This window comes from Heterodontus francisci, chromosome 3, assembly GCF_036365525.1.
Source record: "Heterodontus francisci isolate sHetFra1 chromosome 3, sHetFra1.hap1, whole genome shotgun sequence".
In the NCBI taxonomy this organism is placed as follows: Eukaryota; Metazoa; Chordata; class Chondrichthyes; order Heterodontiformes; family Heterodontidae; genus Heterodontus; species Heterodontus francisci.
Genome location: NC_090373.1, coordinates 211,448,043 through 211,466,655, shown reverse-complemented (window position 1 = coordinate 211,466,655; position 18,613 = coordinate 211,448,043). Strand labels below are relative to the sequence as shown.

Genomic DNA, 18,613 nt, shown 5'->3' with positions numbered 1-18,613 from the left:
CAGGGCAAGGTTTACAATTGGGGGAAGGGTAGATATGATGCTGTCAGGCAGGAACTGAGGAGCATAAGTTGGGAGCATATGCTGGCAGGGAAGGGCACGGTCGAAATGTGGAACTTTTTCAAGGAGCAGATAGTAGGGGCCATTGATAAGCATGTCCCTGTCAGACAGGGAAGGGATGGTCATGTGAGGGAACCGTGGTTGACAAGAGAGGTTGAGAGTCTTGTTAGGAAGAAGAAGGATGCGTATATAAGGTTGAGGAAAAAGGGCACAGGCATAGCTCTGGAGGGATACAAGATGGCCAGGAAGGATCTGAAGAAAGGGATTAGGAGAGCTAAGAGAGGGCATGAAAAATGCTTGGCGGGTAGGATAAAAGAAAACCCCAAGGCCTTTTACGCGTATGTCAGAAATATGAGGATGACTAGGGGGACCGTAGGTCCGGTCAAGGACAATAGCGGGAGACTGTGTGTTGAGCCGGAAGAGATAAGTGAGGTTTTGAATGAGTACTTCTCTTCGGTATTTACGAATGAGAAGGGGTGTATTACTGAAGAGGACGGTGTGAAACAGACTGGTAAGCTCGAGGAAGTGCTCGTTAGGAGGGAAGATGTGTTGGGGTTTTTGAATAACTTGAAGATAGACAAGTCTCCCGGGCCTGACGGGGTATATCCAAGGATGTTATGGGAAGCAAGGGATGAAATTGCAGAGCCGCTGGCAATGATCTTTTCATCTTCTCTGTTGACGGGGGTGGTACCAGGTGATTGGAGGGTGGCAAATGTTGTGCCCCTGTTCAAGAAAGGGAATAGGAACAACCCTGGGAATTACAGGCCAGTTAGTCTTACTTCGGTGGTAGGCAAGTTGATGGAAAAGGTGCTGAGGGATAGGATTTCTGAGCATCTGGAAAGACACTGCTTGATTCGGGACAGTCAGCACGGTTTTGTGAGGGGTAGGTCTTGCCTCACAAGCCTGATTGAATTCTTTGAGCAGGTGACCAAGCAAGTGGATGAGGGTAAACCAGTGGATGTGGTGTACATGGATTTTAGTAAGGCATTTGATAAGGTCCCCCATGGTAGACTTATGGAGAAAGTCAGGAGGCATGGGATAGTGGGGAATGTGGCCAGTTGGATTAAGAATTGGCTAACTGATAGAAGGCAGAGAGTGGTCTTAGATGGTAAATACTCAGCCTGGAGCCCAGTTACCAGTGGCGTGCCACAGGGATCAGTTCTGGGTCCTCTCCTGTTTGTGATTTTTATTAACGACTTGGATGAGGAAGTCGAAGGGTGGGTCAGTAAATTTGCAGATGATACAAAGGTTGGTGGAGTTGTGGATACCGAGGAGGGCTATTGTCGTCTGCAAAGGGACTTGGATAGGTTGCAGTGCTGGGCTGAAAAGTGGCAGATGGAGTTTAACCCTGAAAAGTGTGAGGTCGTCCATTTTGGAAGGACAAACACGAATGCAAAATACTGGGTTAACGGTAGGGTTCTTGGGCATGTGGAGGAGCAGAGAGACCTTGGGGTCTATGTGCATAGATCGTTGAAAGTTGCAACTCAAGTGGATAGGGCTGTGAAGAAGGCATATGGGGTGTTAGCGTTCATTAGCAGAGGGATTGAATTTAAGAGCCGTGAGGTGATGATGCAGCTGTACAGGACCTTGGTAAGGCCTCATTTGGAGTACTGTGTGCAGTTCTGGTCGCCTCATTTTAGGAAGGATGTGGAAGCCTTGGAGAGGGTGCAGAGGAGATTTACCAGGATGTTGCCTGGAATGGAGAATAAGTCTTACGAGGAAAGGCTGAACATTCTAGGCCTCTTCTCATTAGAACGGAGAAGGATGAGGGGTGACATGATAGAGGTTTATAAGATGATCAGGGGAATAGATAGGGTAGACAGTCAGAAACTTTTTCCCCGGGTGGAGCAAAGCGTTACAAGGGGTCATAAATTTAAGGTGAAGGGTGGGAGATATAAGGGGGATGTCAGGGGAAGGTTCTTTACCCAGAGAGTGGTCGGGGCATGGAATGCCTTGCCTGGGGAAGTTGTTGAGTCAGAAACTTTAGGGACTTTCAAACGGCTTTTAGATAGGTATATGGATAAAGGAGAATGATGGGGGTATAGATTAAATTGTCCTTGACAGAGGACAAAGGATCGGCACAACATCGTGGGCCGAAGGGCCTGTTCTGTGCTGTATTTTCTATGTTCTATGTTCTATAATCGCAGAGCCAGAGTATTTCCAGCATCTGCAGTACTTGGCTCTTGTATTGATACGGGGAGATGGTGACACAGTGCTAATGGCACTGGACGAATAATCAAGAGGCCCAAACTAATGCTCTGGGGATGTGGATTCAAATCTCACCACTGGTGATGGAATTTAAATTCAATTAATTATTAAAAATCCAGAATTGAAAGCTAGAATAAGTAATGGTGCAATGAAACTATCGATTATTGTAAAAATCCATCTGGTTCATTAATGCCCTTTAGGGAAGGAAATCTGCTGTCCTTACCTGGTCTGGTCTACATGTTACCCCAGACCCAAAGCAATATAGTTGACTCTTAATTGCCCTCTGAAATGGCCTAGCAAGCCACTCAGTTCAAGGGCAATTAGGGATGGGCAATAAATGCTGACCTTGCCAGTGATGCCCACATCCTATGGAAGGAAAAAAAACAATTTCTCTTGAATAAGGGTAAGGAGGGATCTGGAGAAAAGGCACATAAATGGGGGTTATCTGCAGACCAAGTGACCCAATTAAATATTCTTATGCAATAGGTTCATGGGGGCCTAATGGCCTCCTTGTTTTCAGAGAATCATATAACATTGAAGGCACAGAAAGAGGCCACTTGGCCCATCATGTCTGTGCTGGCCGAAAAACGATCCACCTATTCTAATCCCACCTTCCAGCATTTGGTCCATAGCCCTGCATATTACGGCAGTTGAGGTGCATATTCAGATTCCTTTTAAATGAGTTGAGGATCAGGCAGTGAGTTCCAGACCTGAACCACCCTCTGGGTGAAAAAACCTTCCCTCATCCCCCTCTAATCCTTCTCCCAATCACTTTAAATCAATGCCCCCTTGTCACTGACCTCTCTGCTAAGGTGAATAGACCCTTCACCTCCACTCTATCCAGGCCCCTCAAATCTTTGAACATTTCAATCAGATCTCCCCATCAGCCTCCTCTGTTCCAAGGAGAATAACCCCAGCCTATCCAATCTTTCTTCATAGCTGCATTTTTCCAGCCCTGGCAACATCCTCGTAAATCTCCTCTGTACCCTCTCTAGTGCAATTACATCCTTTCTGTAATGAGGCGACCAGAACTGCACACAGTACTCAAATTGTGGCCTAACCGCATAACCTCCCTGCTCTTATATTCTATACCTCAGCTAATAAAGGATTCCATATGCCTTCTTAACCACCTTATAGACCTGTCCTGCTACCTTCAGGGATCTGTGGACATTCACTCCAAAGTCCCTTACTTCCTCTACACTTCTCAGTATTTTCCCATTAATCATGTATTCCTTTGCCTTGTTTGACCTCCCCAAATGCATCACCTCACACTCTCTAGGTTGAATTCCATTTACCACTTTTCTGCCCATCTGACCAGACCATCAATATCTTCCTGTAGCCTACAGCTATCCTCCTCGCTATCTACCACACAACCAATCTTTGTGTCGTCTGCAAACTTCTTGATCATGCCCCCTACATTTATGTCCAAATTGTTAATATACATCACAAAAAGCAGGCAACCCAGTACTGAGCCCTGCGGAACACCACTGGAAACAGCCCAGTCGCTAAAACAGCCTTCAACAGTTACCCTTTGTTTCCTGCCACTGAGTCAATTTTGTATCCACCTTGCTGCATTTCCCTGGATCCCATGGGATATTTTTTTTTAACCAGTCTGCCTTGTGGGACCTTGTCAAAAGCCTTGCTAAAATCCATGTAGACCACATCAACTGCACTACCCTCATCTATCTTCCTTGTTACTTCAAAAAATTCAATCAAGTTGGTCAAACAAGATCTTCCCTTAATCCATGCTGACTATCCTTGATTAACCTGTGCCTTTCTAAGTAACAGTTTATCCTGTCTCTCAGAATAGATTCCAATAATTTGCCCACTAATGAGGTTAGACTGACTGGCCTGTAATTATTCAGTCTATCCTTTGCTCCCTTTTCAAACAGAGGTACAAAGTTAGCAGTTCTCCAGTCCACTGGCACCACACCTGTATCCAGTGAGGACTGGAAAATGATGGTCAGACCCTCTGCTATTTCCACTCCTGCTTCTTTTAACAGTCTTGGATACGTTTCATCTGGCCCTGGTGATTTATCAACTTCTAAGGTTGCTAATCCCATTAATACTTCCTCTCTCCCTGTGTTTATCATATCGAATACTTCACACTCTTCCTCCTTAACTACAATATCTGCATCGCCTCCCTCTTTTGTGAAGACAGACGTGAAGTATTCATTAAGAACCATACCAATATCTTCTGCTCGTACACATAAGTTACCTTTTTGATCTTTTATGGGCCCCACCTTAGTTATCCTCTTATTTCTAATATATTGATAAAACATCTTGGGTTCACCTTGATTTTCCTTGCCAATATTCTTTCATGCCCTCTCTTTGCTTTCCTAATTTCCTTTTTGATTTTACCCCTCCATTTTCTATACTCCTCTAGTATTGAGTTCTCTGTGTCAGACATAAGCTTTCCTTTTCTGCCTTATCTTACCCTGTAAGCTCGACATCCATTGGGCTCCTAGATTTGGCCGTCTCACCCTTTTTCTTTGTGGGAACATGTTTACTCTGAACGCCTTGAATCTCCCCTTTGAATGCCTCCCATTACTCGGACACTGATTTTCCCTCAAGTAGCTGTCTCCGGTCCACTTCTGCTAAATCACTCCTCAGTTTAGTAAAATTGGCCTTGCCCCAATTGAGAACTCTAACTCCTGTTCTATCTCTGTCCTTTTCCATAATTATGTTAAAACTGACTGAATTATCACCACCACCAAAATGCTCTCCCACTGCCACTCCTTCCACCTGCTCATTTTCATATCTTAAAACTAAGTCTAAAATTCTAAAACAGACTTGAAGGGCTCAAGGGCCTCCTCCTGATCCTGTGTAAAAGGTTCAAGGGGCTGAATGACCTCCTCCTGTCTGGTTTATCAGTCCCAGAGAACCGCAGGCCCAATAGCTGAATATCAAACCAGCTGTAATAGTCAGAACTCTGCTCTGCATAATGGGCACAAAATACGAGAGACAGACACCAGATCATAAAATGCCAGCTTTATTTTTTTTTTAATACAAGTGCAATGACAAATTTGTTTTTACAAAAAGGAGAGAAAATGAATTCCAAGTTGCTCGAGCTTGTAGACCTGGGTGTTGAGAGAGTGTACAGGGCTGGGATCACCCTGAGACCGTGCTGGAGCCACTTGTTCCAGGAACTGGCTTCTGTGAATGCAACACTTCCAGGAGCACTACCTTCCAAAATTAAAACAAACACAAGACTGGGGTGGTCAGCCCAGAAACCCCTCCCCCGGTTCTGAGCTCTGCTTCTGTGTTACTGGGCTGGACGGAGGGATACCGGGACCCCTAGACCGCCCCCCGACACTGACCCACCCCTGCTCTAGTAGGGCCCAGTGTGGTTACGACAGGCACCATGGGGGGCTTGGCAAGTGAGTGCTACCCAATCATTACTGGTTCCCATACCAGACTATAAGGGTTGTGGGCTGGCCAAACTCAGCCTGGGCAGCTGGGACTCAGAAGTTGGGGGAGAGGGGGAAAGAGTGAGAGAGAGTGAGCAAGAGAGGACAGAATATCAGTCAGATTCCATGGATTCCCCTCTTCCCCCAAATGAGTGAAGGTGTTGAGAGAGGAGCAGGCTCGATCATCTGATCTCTCATGTCTGGTGGGCAGTGAACTTCCCATTGAGGGTAGGTGGGACAGAGAAAGGGCAAGCAGCTTATAACATGATGCAGGAGGCCTGAGAGAGATCAGCCAGTAGTGAGGGAAAGATTGCCTGCAGTGCCCAGGAGAGATGGAATGGGAGGAGAATCAAGGCGGAGGAAATTGATAACTGAATTCCAAAGCTGAAGAGTCATGGGAAAACCATTTCCTTTACATCATCAATACCGCTGTAGTCTGTAACTAACCTTCTCTCGTGGCTACATCCCAACAGCATGATACTGAGCCACTACTGTCCCCAGTGAAGGAGCAAACTAGCTGGTCCCAGGTCTGGACTGAGTTCGGGACACTATAATCAATCTGGGGATGCCTGAGTTAAGGAAGGGGCGTAACATGAAACCAACCAGGATTCCTGCTCCCGATCCCTGTCAAATGACCGCTGGGTTAGAGAAAGGGTAAATCAACCAGGATTCCTGCTCACTAGTGACTCCTGCTGGAAAATGCGTGGGAAGGCGAAGCCAGTTGTGGACTGTGCTTGGCTCCCCACTGTCTGGCTAATACTGAGAGAATGCCACGCAACAGCCCCAGCCCCAAAACCCAGGAACTGTAGCCCAGCTGAGAGACTGTCCTGTCCCCTCCAGGAATGAAGGGGGACAAGAAAGGGGCACCCACTCACAGAACCAGACAAGACCCCGCATAAAAAGTGGCAAGCAAAGGAAGAGAAAAGCCTTCTGGGAACTGTGCCAGTCAGACACTCCACCAGCATATCAGGTACTGATAAGGTACTAACAGTCCCTTCACCCAGCGCAAATCCACTTTCCCCACCAGCAGCAGCACATAAGGTTTGGGGGTGGGGTGGTGGGGGAATGCTTTCTCACATAGGAACCTGGCAGACATTAATCCCTCACCCTGGGTTTGGCTGGCTTCGCCCAGGCCAGCGTGACCCTGTGTAGGGCTGCCAGCGTGGCAACTCCCTGCATCAGAACAGCCCTCCCTCCTTCCCTCAACGGGCAAGGATGGCAAGAAACTGGGAAACACAAACAGCAAATGAACTGAAATCACAACCTGCTGGCAGGGCCTGGGGGGTAGGGGGTGGAAGGAGGAACGCTGCAGGATATACAGCCAATCATGGGATATTTGCTGCATCCAATTTTTGTTCTAGGCCTGCGCCCTGCTCTTTGAGGCCCTGTAGCTAAGGTGATGCATCGCTAACCTGAGCCAATCCCTTGAAAACAAAGGTAACCATGGGGCATGAGGGAAACTGAGGCGGTTCCTTGAAGCCCCAGAAACAAAACAGTCACAAGACTTCCATTTTTAATTTCTGTGCTTTCCCACCCACCGTGACAAGAACAGGGTTTTTTAAAAAAAAGAATAAAACCCACAAATCTTCCCTCAGCTCAGAGTCTCTGGCAAAGCGGTTAACAGCTAGCGTGAGGTATATCCGTCAGAGCACCTTTTGGTGAAAGCATCCAATGCAGTTCAGTCTTAAAACACCCGCAATGCATGGCAGTAAGACGAAAGGTTCTCCAGCCAATACATCAAAAATATATTTCAGAAAGACCACTCAAATGCTGCAGCGTTCTTGCTCTGTGCAAAAAAAATTACTGCAAACTTCCAAACAGATTGATTCAGAAAGGGTGGTTGGGTGGTTCTTCTCCATCTCGTTTGGCATTAAGCTAAAGTTTGCACATTCTCCCTCTCTTTCCACACAACAGGGGAATTGCGTCCAGGGAGCTGCTAACAGTCACAGACTGAAAGAAGAGGAGCTTGTTTAGCCATGGGAAGAGAAGATTGGCCGACTGATGTTGCTGTTTGTTGTCATGGCCGTCAGCTCCCACCTGTTAACAACAAATTTTAAAAACGCACACATCATTTCTATTTATCTGAATAATTGAGGAATACTGAAAATCCACATGTAAAATCCTCAACATATAAACTTTCTGCTGGCACTGTTTGCTGATGAAACATCCAAATCTGTTTGAGTCCAACATTAGATGTGGTTCTGCGATTGGACAACATTTTCTAAATAATCCTCAGTGTGCTAATTACGCTGACAACCAATTTAAGCTGGTCAGTCGGGCTCGCAGTGTGGTGCATTTGCATGTATTGGAAGCTACATATATTAATACACAGGCCCTTGTTCTTTGCAGACAGAAAGAACATGTACAAATATCGCGCCTGTTTCAGCCTGAATAAAATAAGTGATAGCCATTCGCTGGTTCATTCCTCAGGGCAATGCTTTGACCAGAGTCAAGCTGTCTTGTTTAAATTTCAAACAAAGCTTGGCAGTTAACTGTCAGTCACTGTAACCTGGTGCATTCGCCACGGCAACATTTTCTACCTTCCAATCTACAGGAACCGTTCCAGAATCTGTAGAATTCGAGTATTGCTGAAAATAGAGACATATTGTCAAAGCTTTTCGTCTTGCACTCACTATGGCAATGCCTCTACCAGAATTCACTTGCCAACCATTCAGCACTCTCTTCTCATGTAGTATAAATTGTTGTTTTCCCTTACACTGGTTATTCTTGCGATTGTCCTGATGAGTGCAAGATGAAATGCTTTGACAACAGGTCTCTATTTTCAGCAATACTCAAGTTCTGTACTAACTTTCTAATTACTGACACCAGAAAGAGAGTGAATGAATGAGAGAGAGCGTAGAGAGAGAGAGAAAGGGAGAACGTGAAAGAGACCAGTGGCAGAGAGGAATAAAAGACAAAGAGTCCCAAAGCGCTTTACAACAATGGAGAACTATTTGGACGTATAGTCACTGCTGCAATGTAGGAAACTTGGCAGCCAATTTGGAAGATCCCACAAATAGCAATTTTATGAGAGGCAGCGCATACGGGGGAAGGGGGAGGGAGGGAAGAAAAGCCAAGACAGGAGAGAGAAAGACAGACAGACAGAGTGGAGTATGCGAAAGAGGGGGAGTGTGCGCGCGCATTGCGTACAAAGTGAGCTCAGAGAATGGCATCACTCGGCCTATTTACCCTCCCATCCTCGGTGCTCCCATGACAGATTTCTCATTAAACTAAAACCATTGCTGCTCAGAACAAGTCCTGCCTCTTGAACCCAGGAAGATTTCTCTGTTTTACCACCTGTGCAAGTAATATTTACGGCTTTTAGTAAAAGGAAATTCCTCTTACATTTCTTATTTCGTTTCATGTCTCTTAATTGGTATCTAGGACCCCCTGTACTGATTAATTGGTACATGGAAGAAAAGTTTCAGTGACCCAATTTGTCCAAATTCATTCATAATTTTTAAACACTTAGAATCATAAAAGGTTTATGGCACAGAAAGAGGCCACTGCGCCGGCTGAAAAACGATCCACCTATTCTAATCCCACCTTCCAGCATTTGGTCCGTAGCCCTGCAGAGTACGGCTCTCGAGGTGCATATCCAGACTCCTTTTGAATGAGTTGAGGGTCTCTGCCTCAACTACCCTTTCAGGCAGTGAGTTCCAGACCATCACCACCCTCTGGGTGAAAAAAGGTTTTCCTCATCTCCCCTTTAATTTTTCTACCAATCACTTTAAATCTATGCCCCCTCGTCACTGACCTCTCTGTTAAGGTGAATAGACCCTTCACCTCCACTCTATCCAGGCCCCTCAAAATTTTGTACATTTCAATCAGATCTCCCCCCAGCCTTCTCTATTCCAAGGAGAACAACCCCAGCCTATCCAATCTTACCTCATAGCTGCATTTTTCCAGTCCTGGCAACATCCTCGTAAATCTCCTCTGTACCCTCTCTGGTGCAATTACATCCTTTCTGTAATGAGGTGACCAGAACTGCACACAGTACTCAAGTCGTGGCCTAACTAATGAGTTATACAGTTCGAGCATAACCTCCCTGCTCTTATATTCTATACCTCAGCTAATAAAGGAAAGGATTCCCATATACCTTCTTAACCACCTTATTGACCTGGCCTGCTACCTTCAGGGATCTGTGGACATTCACTCCAAGGTCCTTCGCAGTATTTTCCCATTAATCATGTATTCCTTTGCCTTGTTGGACCTCCCCAAATGCATCACCTCAAGTTGAATTCCATTTGCCACTTTTCTGCCCAGCTGACCAGACCATCTATATCTTCCTGCAGCCTACAACTATCCTCCTCGCTATCTACCACACGGCCAATCTTTGTGTCGTCTGCAAACGTCTTGATCATACCCTCTACATTTACATCTAAATCGTTAATATTCACTACAAAAATCTATCACATTTCCAGGCATCAGAGCAGTGGATCAAGGCAGCAAATGGGAATGAACTTGCCTGATATCATGAGGAAGCACAGACTGATCCAAGCTGTACTGAATCACCGCCAGTTTGCATAAAGTCTTCAGACTGGGACCTGACAAACAATCAAAAATACCCTTCAAACAATTGTGTACCATCTACAAGGTGCACTGCAGCAAGGCTCCTTCCCAAACCCACAAGCTCCACCACCTATAAGGGCAAGAGGAGCAGGAAGATCGCCTGCAAGTTCCCCTCTGAGTCACATACTATCATACATGGATAGAACTCCCTGCCTAACAGTACTGTAGGTGTACCTTCACCACACAGACTGCAGCGGTTCAAGGTGGCTGCTCATCAGCCCCTTCTGAAGGGGCAATTAGGAACTGGCAATAAATGCCAGTCTTGCCAGCAACACCCACATTCCGAGAATGAATTTTTAAAAATCCTGTGATATGCGGAACCCCAGAGGTCCAACTCCACTGCAAACTTAAGCACATATTAAGGAATCCAGAACAGAGAGTTCATGGGCTGACCATCACCTGAAAGTGGAAGAGAATCACCTAGTCCCTGCTCCTGGAAAGACTGTTCATTAAGTGACACACCTAATGTGTGAAGCCGTCACCCAACTTGGTGCTGAATTACCTGCTGTGTATTCACTGGATCCCCCTCCCCATGAACATAGGAACAGGAAGAGGCCATTCAGCCCCTCCAGCATCTTCCACCATTCAACGAGATCGTGGCTGATCTGCGACCCAACTCCATGCCCCATATCCTTGGGTTAACCGAAATCTATCGATCTCAAATTTATAATGAACAATTGATCCAGTATCAATTGCCGTTTGTGGAAGAGAGTTCCAAACTTCTACCACCCTTTGTGTGTAGAAGTGTTTCCTCATTTCACTCCTGAAAGATTTGGTGCTAATCTTTAGACTATAGCCCCAACCAGGGAAAATATCTACCTTCTCTGTTCCTCTTAAAATCTTGAAAACTTCAATCAGATCACCCCTTAACCGTCTAAATTTCAGGGAATACAGCCCTAGTTTGTGTAATCTCTCCTTAATTTAACCCTTGGAATCCAGGTATCATCCTGGTAAATCTACACTGCACTCCCTCCAAGACCAATATATCCTTCCTAAGGTGTGGTGCCCAGAACTGAACTCGAAGTGTGGTCTAACCAGGGCTTTGTTTAGCTGTAGCATAACTTCTATCTCCATGGATTTTAAGGATTGAAAAATGTTCATTTAGCTTTTTTGATTATTTTCTGTACCCGTCACATCAACAAGCTATTTACATGGACCCCTAAGTCTCTTTGGACCTCCAGTGTTTCTAACATTTCACCATTTAGATCGTATTCTGTTCTATTCCTTTTTTAGGTCCAAAGTGGATGACCTCACATTTGCCAACACTGAAATTCATTTGCCACAGTTTTGCCCATTCACTTAATCTACTAATAACTCCTTTCTAATTTTACACTTCCACCTACACTGCTTACAATGCCGCCTATCTTTATATCATCGCTAAATTTGGATGTGTGGCTTTCTATCCCATCATCTAAACAGTTAATGAATATTGTGAAATATTGAGGCTCCAACAGAGATCCATGTGAGACAGCACTAGTCACATGCTACCAATTAGAGTACCTGCCCATCTCCCTACACGGTCTCCTGCTGCTCAACCAATTTTCATAAGAACATAAGAAACAGGAGCATGATTAGGCTATTCAGCTCCTCCAGCCTGCTTCACCATTCAATAAGATCATGACTGATCAGATTGTGGCCTTAACTCCACTTTCCTGCCTGACCTCCATAACCCTGGACTCCCTTGTGAATCAAAAATCTGTCTAACTCAGCCTTGAATATACCAAATGACCCAGCCTCCACTGCTCTCTGAGGAAGAGAATTCCACAGACTTACAACCCTCTGAAGAAATTCCTCCTCATCGCCGCCTCAAAAGGGCAACCCCTTATTTAGAAACTGCATCCCCTGGTTCTAGATTCCCTCATGAGGGGAAACATCCTCTCAGCATCTACCCTATCAAGTCCCATCAGAACCTTACATACCTCAATAAGATCACCTCTTACTCTTCTAAACTCCAATGAGTAAAGGCCCAACCTGCTCAACCTTTCCTCATAAGACAACCCCTTCATCTCAGGAATCAGCCGAGTGAACCTTCTCTGAACTGTTTCCAATGTAAGTATATCCCTCCATAAGTAAGGAAACAAAACTGCACTCAATATTCTAGGTGCAGTCTCACCAATGCCCTGTACAGTTGTAGTAAGACTTCCTTACTTGCATGCTAATTTTTTGTGATTCATGTACATGGACACCCAGTATCACCAAGTTCTGCAATCTGTCACCATTTAAATAATATTCTGTTTTTCTATTCTTCCCGCCGAAGTGAACAGCCTCATTTTCCCACATTATACTCTATCTGCCAATTTGTGCCCACTCACTTAACCTATCTATATCCCTTTGCAGACTGTGTCCTCCTTACAATTTGCTTTCCCATGTATCTTCATATCAGCAGCAAATCTGGCTACAATACACTCTGTCCCTTCATCCAAGTCATTAATATAGATTGTAAATAGTTGAGGCCCCAGCACTGATCCCTGTAGCACACCACCAGTTACAGTTTGCCAACCTGAAAATGACCCATTTATCCCGACTCTCTGTTTCCTGATAGTTAGCCAATCCTCTATCCCTGCTAATATGTTACCCCCAACACCATGAGCTCTTATCTTGCGTCGTAACCTTTTATGTGGCACCTTATCAAATGCCTTTTGGAAATCCAAATACACTACATCTACTGGTTCCCCTTTATCCACCCTGCTTATTACATCCTCAAAGAACTCTAATAAAATTTGTCAAACACTATTTCCCTTTCAAAAACCCATGTTGACTCTGCCCGATTGTATTATGATTTTCTAAATGTCCTGCTACTACTTCCTTAATAATGGATTCTAGCATTTTCCCAATGACAGATGTTAGACTAACTGGCCTATAGTTTCCTGCTTTCTCTCTCCCTCCTTTCTTGAATAGAGGTGTTAAAATATGCAGTTTTCCAATCCACAGTGACGTTTCCAGAATCTAGGGAGTTTTGAAAGATTACAACCAATGCATCTACTATCTCTGCAGCCACTTCTTTTAAGACCCTCGGATACAGGCCATCGGGTCCAGGGGGCTTGATGGCATTTAGTCCCATTAGTTTTCTTAGTACTTTTCCTCCCTCTCTTTTGCCACTCGATTTTCTATTTTTGGGATGCTTTTTGTGTCTTCTACTGTGAAGACAGATACAAAATACTTGTTCAAAGTCTCTGCCATTTCCTTGTTTCCCATTATTATTCCCCCAGTTTCATCCTCTAACGGACCAACGCTTACTTTAGCTACTTTCTTCCTTTTTATATATTTGCAGAAGCTCTTACTGTCTGTTTTTATATTTCTTGCTAGTTTACTCATACTCTTAATTTCTCCCTCCATTTTTTAAAGTCATCCACTGCTGGTGTCTAAACTTTTCCCAATCCTCTGGCCTGCCACTAATCTTTGCAGCATTGTTTGCTTTTTCTTTCAATTTGATACCATCCTTAACTTCCTTTAGTTAGCCACGAATGGTGAATTCTTCTCAGTCTTTCTTTCTCAATGGAATATTCCTTTGTTGAGGATTATGAAATATCTCCTTAAATGTCTGCCACACCTTTTCTACGGTCTTACCTTTTAACTTATTTTCCCAGTCCACATTAGCCAGCTCTGTCTTCATACCCTTCTAATTGCTTTATTACACTAGTTTCAGATCCAAATTTCTCATGCTCAAAATCAATGTGAAATTCTAACATGTTATGATCACTCTTGCCTATAGGATCCTTTACTATGGGATCATTTATTAATCCTGTCTCATTACCCATTACCAGGTTTAAAACAGCCTGCTCCTGGGTTGGTTCCAGACTGTATTATTCTAATACACTCTATAAACTCATCCTATAGGTTACTTTTGGAAATTTGATCAGTCAAATCTGTAAGATGATTAAAATCACCCATGATTACTGCAGTACCTTTTCTACAAGCCCCCATTATTTTTTGATTTATACTCTGTCCTACAATGTAGCTACTGTTAGGGGGCCTATAAATTACCCTCACCAGTAACTTCTTTCCTTTGCTATTTCTCATCTCCATCCAAACTGATTATTCTTCTTGATCTTCCAGGTCAAGATCATTTCTCACTACAGTACTGATCTCAGACTTTATTAACAGAGCTACCCCACCTCCTTTCCCTTTCTTCCTATCCTTACGAAATGTCAAACACCCTTGAATATTTAGTTACCAGCCTTGGTCACCTTGCAACCAAGTCAATGTAACTGCTATCATATCACATCCATTTATTTCAATTTGTGCTATCAATTTATCCATCTGGTTATTTGTTATTAACCATGTCAATAATTTCTCCTCAACTCCTAATGAATACTTGCTAGATCAATTTTACTCACAGCAAAACTGCCATGTGTTACGGTGCCAACATATGGTAGGGGAATGACGGGCATTGTATGCCCATGCTGATGCTATTGCATAGCTCTGTACATGATCTGCTGCGAGTAGCAAGCACTAGAATAACAATCCCCTTCCAAAACACACCTTTTTGGAACATAAAGCACATCCCAAACTATAGGTAACAGAATGAACTTGCATATAGGCCACACTCCCAACAAAAATCATTTTGTTTTGTTTTTTTCTCGAACAGATGCGGCCTAGATGCGAGTGACACAGAGAAACACAGAGCAAAGAAAAGCTTACATACTGAAATCCAGGATGTACAGGTCTGAGTGATCCATCAGGTTAAACTCGTCCCCCATTCCTTGCTCAGGGCATGGGCTATAGAGGAAAGAGAGACACATTAGTGCAACAGGCCCAGCGAGGGTAAGGACCAGGGGCAGGGCTAAGTCATTTAGCAGAGTTGGCACTGGGAGAAAGCACGTGGACTTGCTCCTCTTGCTACCTTTCTCATCAATCAATGACAGAATTTCCTTCTGTTTCTCTCCCACTACCAGCTGACAGAGAGCCCAATTCACATCAATCAAGGCAGGCTGCACCCATATGCTCAGTGAGGAGGAAACTGCCTCTGTTTGCTGTACAGAAGCGTTCCTCTTGTTAAGGAACACTGTTTGGTTGGCTTACTCTGACCTCTCCATGGTCGCAGGTCACAGCCCTGCTTCAGAACGTGAGCACAGAAACAAGGCTGAGACTGCGGGTCGGCCCCAGGGCCGCACTGCACTGTTAGAGCTATCATCCCTTAAATTGAGGACCTGCCTGCCTTCACAGGGTGACAATGATTCAAAGAAGATCTTGGGTTTCTCCCAGAATCTTGGTCATTATTTCATCATAACACTGGGATACAGTACTGGTGGGGACAGGTCTATCACTGTATAACACTGGGGTACAGTACTCGAGGGGACAGGTCCGTCACTGAAAAACACTGGGATACAGTACTGGTGGGGACAGGTCTGTCACTGTTTTACACTGGGGTACAGTACTGGAGGAGACAGGTCCGTCACTGAAAAACACTGGGATACAGTACTGGTGGGGACAGGTCTGTCACTGTTTGAGACAGGGAGACAGTGCTGGTGGGGACAGGTCTGTCACTGTTTTACACTGGGAGACAGTGCTGGTGGGGACAGGTCTGTCACTGTTTTATACAGGGAGACAGTGCTGGTGGGGACAGGTCTGTCACTGTTTTATACAGGGAGACAGTGCTGGTGGGGAAAGGTCCGTCACTGAAAAACACTGGGATACAGTACTGGTGGGGACAGGTCTGTCACTGTTTGAGACAGGGAGACAGTGCTGGTGGGGACAGGTCTGTCACTGTTTTATACAGGGAGACAGTGCTGGTGGGGACAGGTCCATCACTGTATAACACTGGGGTACAGTACTGGTGGAGACAGGTCTGTCACTGTATAACACTGGGGTACAATACGAGTGGAAACAGGTCCGTCACTGTATAACAGTGGGGTACAGTACTGGTGGAGACAGATCTGTTACTGTATAACACTGGGGTACAGTACTGGTGGGGACAGGTCTGTTACTGTATAACAGTGGGGTACAGTACTGGTGGAGACAGATCTGTTACTGTATAACACTGGGGTACAGTACTGGTGGAGACAGGTCTGTCACCGTATCACACTGGGGTACAGTACTGGTGGATACAGATCTGTTACTGTATAACACTGGGGTACAGTACTGGTGGAGACAGGTCTGTTACTGTATAACACTGGGGTACAGTACTGGTGGAGACAGGTCTGTCACCGTATCACACTGGGGTACAGTACTGGTGGGCACAGGTCTGTCACTATCACACTGGGGTACAGTACTGGTGGAGACAGGTCTGTCACAATCAAACACTGGGGTACAGTACTGGTGGAGACAGGTCTGTCACCGTATCACACTGGGGTACAGTACTGGTGGGGACAGGTCTGTCATTGTATCAGACTGGGGTACAGTACTGGTGGAGACAGGTCTGTCACTATCACACTGGGGTACAGTACTGGTGGGGACAGGTCTGTCATTGTATCAGACTGGGGTACAGTACTGGTGGAGACAGGTCTGTCACCGTATCACACTGGGGTACAGTACTGGTGGAGACAGGTCTGTCACCGTATCACACTGGGGTACAGTACTGGTGGGGACAGGTCTGTCACCGTATCACACTGGGGTACAGTACTGGTGGGGACAGGTCTGTCACCGTATCACACTGGGGTACAGTACTGGTGGGGACAGGTCTGTCACCGTATCACACTGGGGTACAGTACTGGTGGGGACAGGTCTGTCACCGTATCACACTGGGGTACAGTACTGGTGGGGACAGGTCTGTCACTATCACACTAGGGTACAGTACTGATGGAGACAGGGGTCTGTCACAATCAAACACTGGGATACAGTGTAGATTGAGACAGGTCTGTCACCAACAAACACTGGGGCACAGTACGGGTGAAACATAGAAAATAGGAGCAAGAGTCGGCAATTCGGTCCTTCGAGCCTGCTCCGCCATTTATTATGATCATGGCTGATCATCCAACTCAGTAACCTGTTCCCGCTTTCGCCCCATACCCTTTGATCCCTTTAAACCAAAGAGCTATATCTAACCCGTTCTTGAAAACATACAATGTTTTGGCCTCAACTGCTTTCTGTGGTAGCGAATTCCACAGGCTCACCACTCTCTGGGTGAAGAAATTTCTCCTCATCTCAGTCTTGAATGGTTTACCCCGTATCCTTAGACTATGACCCCTGGTTCTGGACTCCCCCACCATCGGGAACATCCTTCCTGCATCTACCCTGTCAAGTCCTGTTAGAATTTTACAGGTTTCGATGAGATCCCCCCTCACTCTTCGGAACTCCAGCAAATATAATTCTAATCGACTCATTCTCTCCTCATACGTCAGTCCTGCCATCCCAGGAATCAGTCTGGTAAACCTTTGCTGCACTCCCTCTATAGCAAGAGCATCCTTCCTCAGATAAGGAGACCAAAACTGCACACAATATTCCAGGTGTGGTCTCACCAAGGTCCTGTATAATTGCAGCAAGACATCCCTGCTCCTGTACTCGAATCCTCTCGCTATGAAGGCCAACATACCATTTGCCTTTTTTACCGCCTGTTGCACCTACATGCTTACCTTCCCGACTGGTGTACGAGAACACCCAGGTCTCGCTGCATATTCCCCTCTCTCAGTTTATAGCCGTTCAGATAATAATCTGCCTTCCTGTTTTTGCTACCAAAGTGGATAACCTCACATTTATCCACATTATACTGCATCTGCCATGTATTAGCCCACTCACTCAACTTGTCCAAATCACCCTGAAGCCTCTCTGCATCCTCCTCACAACTCACTCTCCCACCCAGTTTTGTGTCATCTGCAAATTTGGAACTATTACATTTAGTTCCCTCATCTAAACCATGAATATCGATTGTGAATAGCTGGGGTCGTAGCACCGATCCCTGCAGTACCTCACTAGTCACTGCCTGCCATTTGGAAAAAGACCCATTTATCCCTACTGTTTGTTTCCTGTCTGCCAACCAATATTCTGCCCATCGCAATACACTACCCCCAATCCAATGCACTTTAATTTTACATGCGAATCTCTTGTGGAACTTTGTCGAAAGCCTTCTGAAAGTCCAAATAAACCACATCCACTGGCTCGCCCCTCATCAACTCTATTAGTTACATCCTAGAAGAATTCGAGAAGATTTGTCAAGCATGATTTCCCTTTCGTAAATCTGACTCTGTCTGATTCTACCACTGTTCTCCAAGCGTTCTGCGTTAAAATCTTAGATAATGGACTCGAAAATTTTCCACACCACCAACGTCAGGCGGACTCGATGATAATTCCCAGCTTTCTCTCAACCTCCCTTTTATTTGTCACTGTATAACACTGGGGTACAGTACTGGTGGGGACAGGTCTGTCACTGTATAATAGTGGGATACAGTAAGGGTGGGGACAGGTCTGTCACTGTTTTACACTGGGATACA

General features: G+C 45.3%; 1 protein-coding gene across 3 annotated transcripts in view; it reads right to left on the bottom strand.

Annotated features, from left to right (window-relative positions):
• Nucleotides 1-10,143: 10,143 nt before the first annotated feature.
• Nucleotides 10,144-18,613, bottom strand: part of klhdc3 (kelch domain containing 3) — a 317,322-nt gene continuing 308,852 nt past the window's right edge. For all 3 annotated transcript variants that reach the window (XM_068028321.1, XM_068028320.1, XM_068028322.1), the window contains 2 exons: nt 14,893-14,966; nt 10,144-10,222 (listed from right to left, as the gene is read on the bottom strand). In XM_068028321.1, coding sequence (XP_067884422.1) covers nt 14,926-14,966 — 41 coding nt within the window. In that variant the 3' untranslated portion in view covers nt 10,144-10,222; nt 14,893-14,925. The remainder of the gene's footprint in view (nt 10,223-14,892; nt 14,967-18,613) is intronic.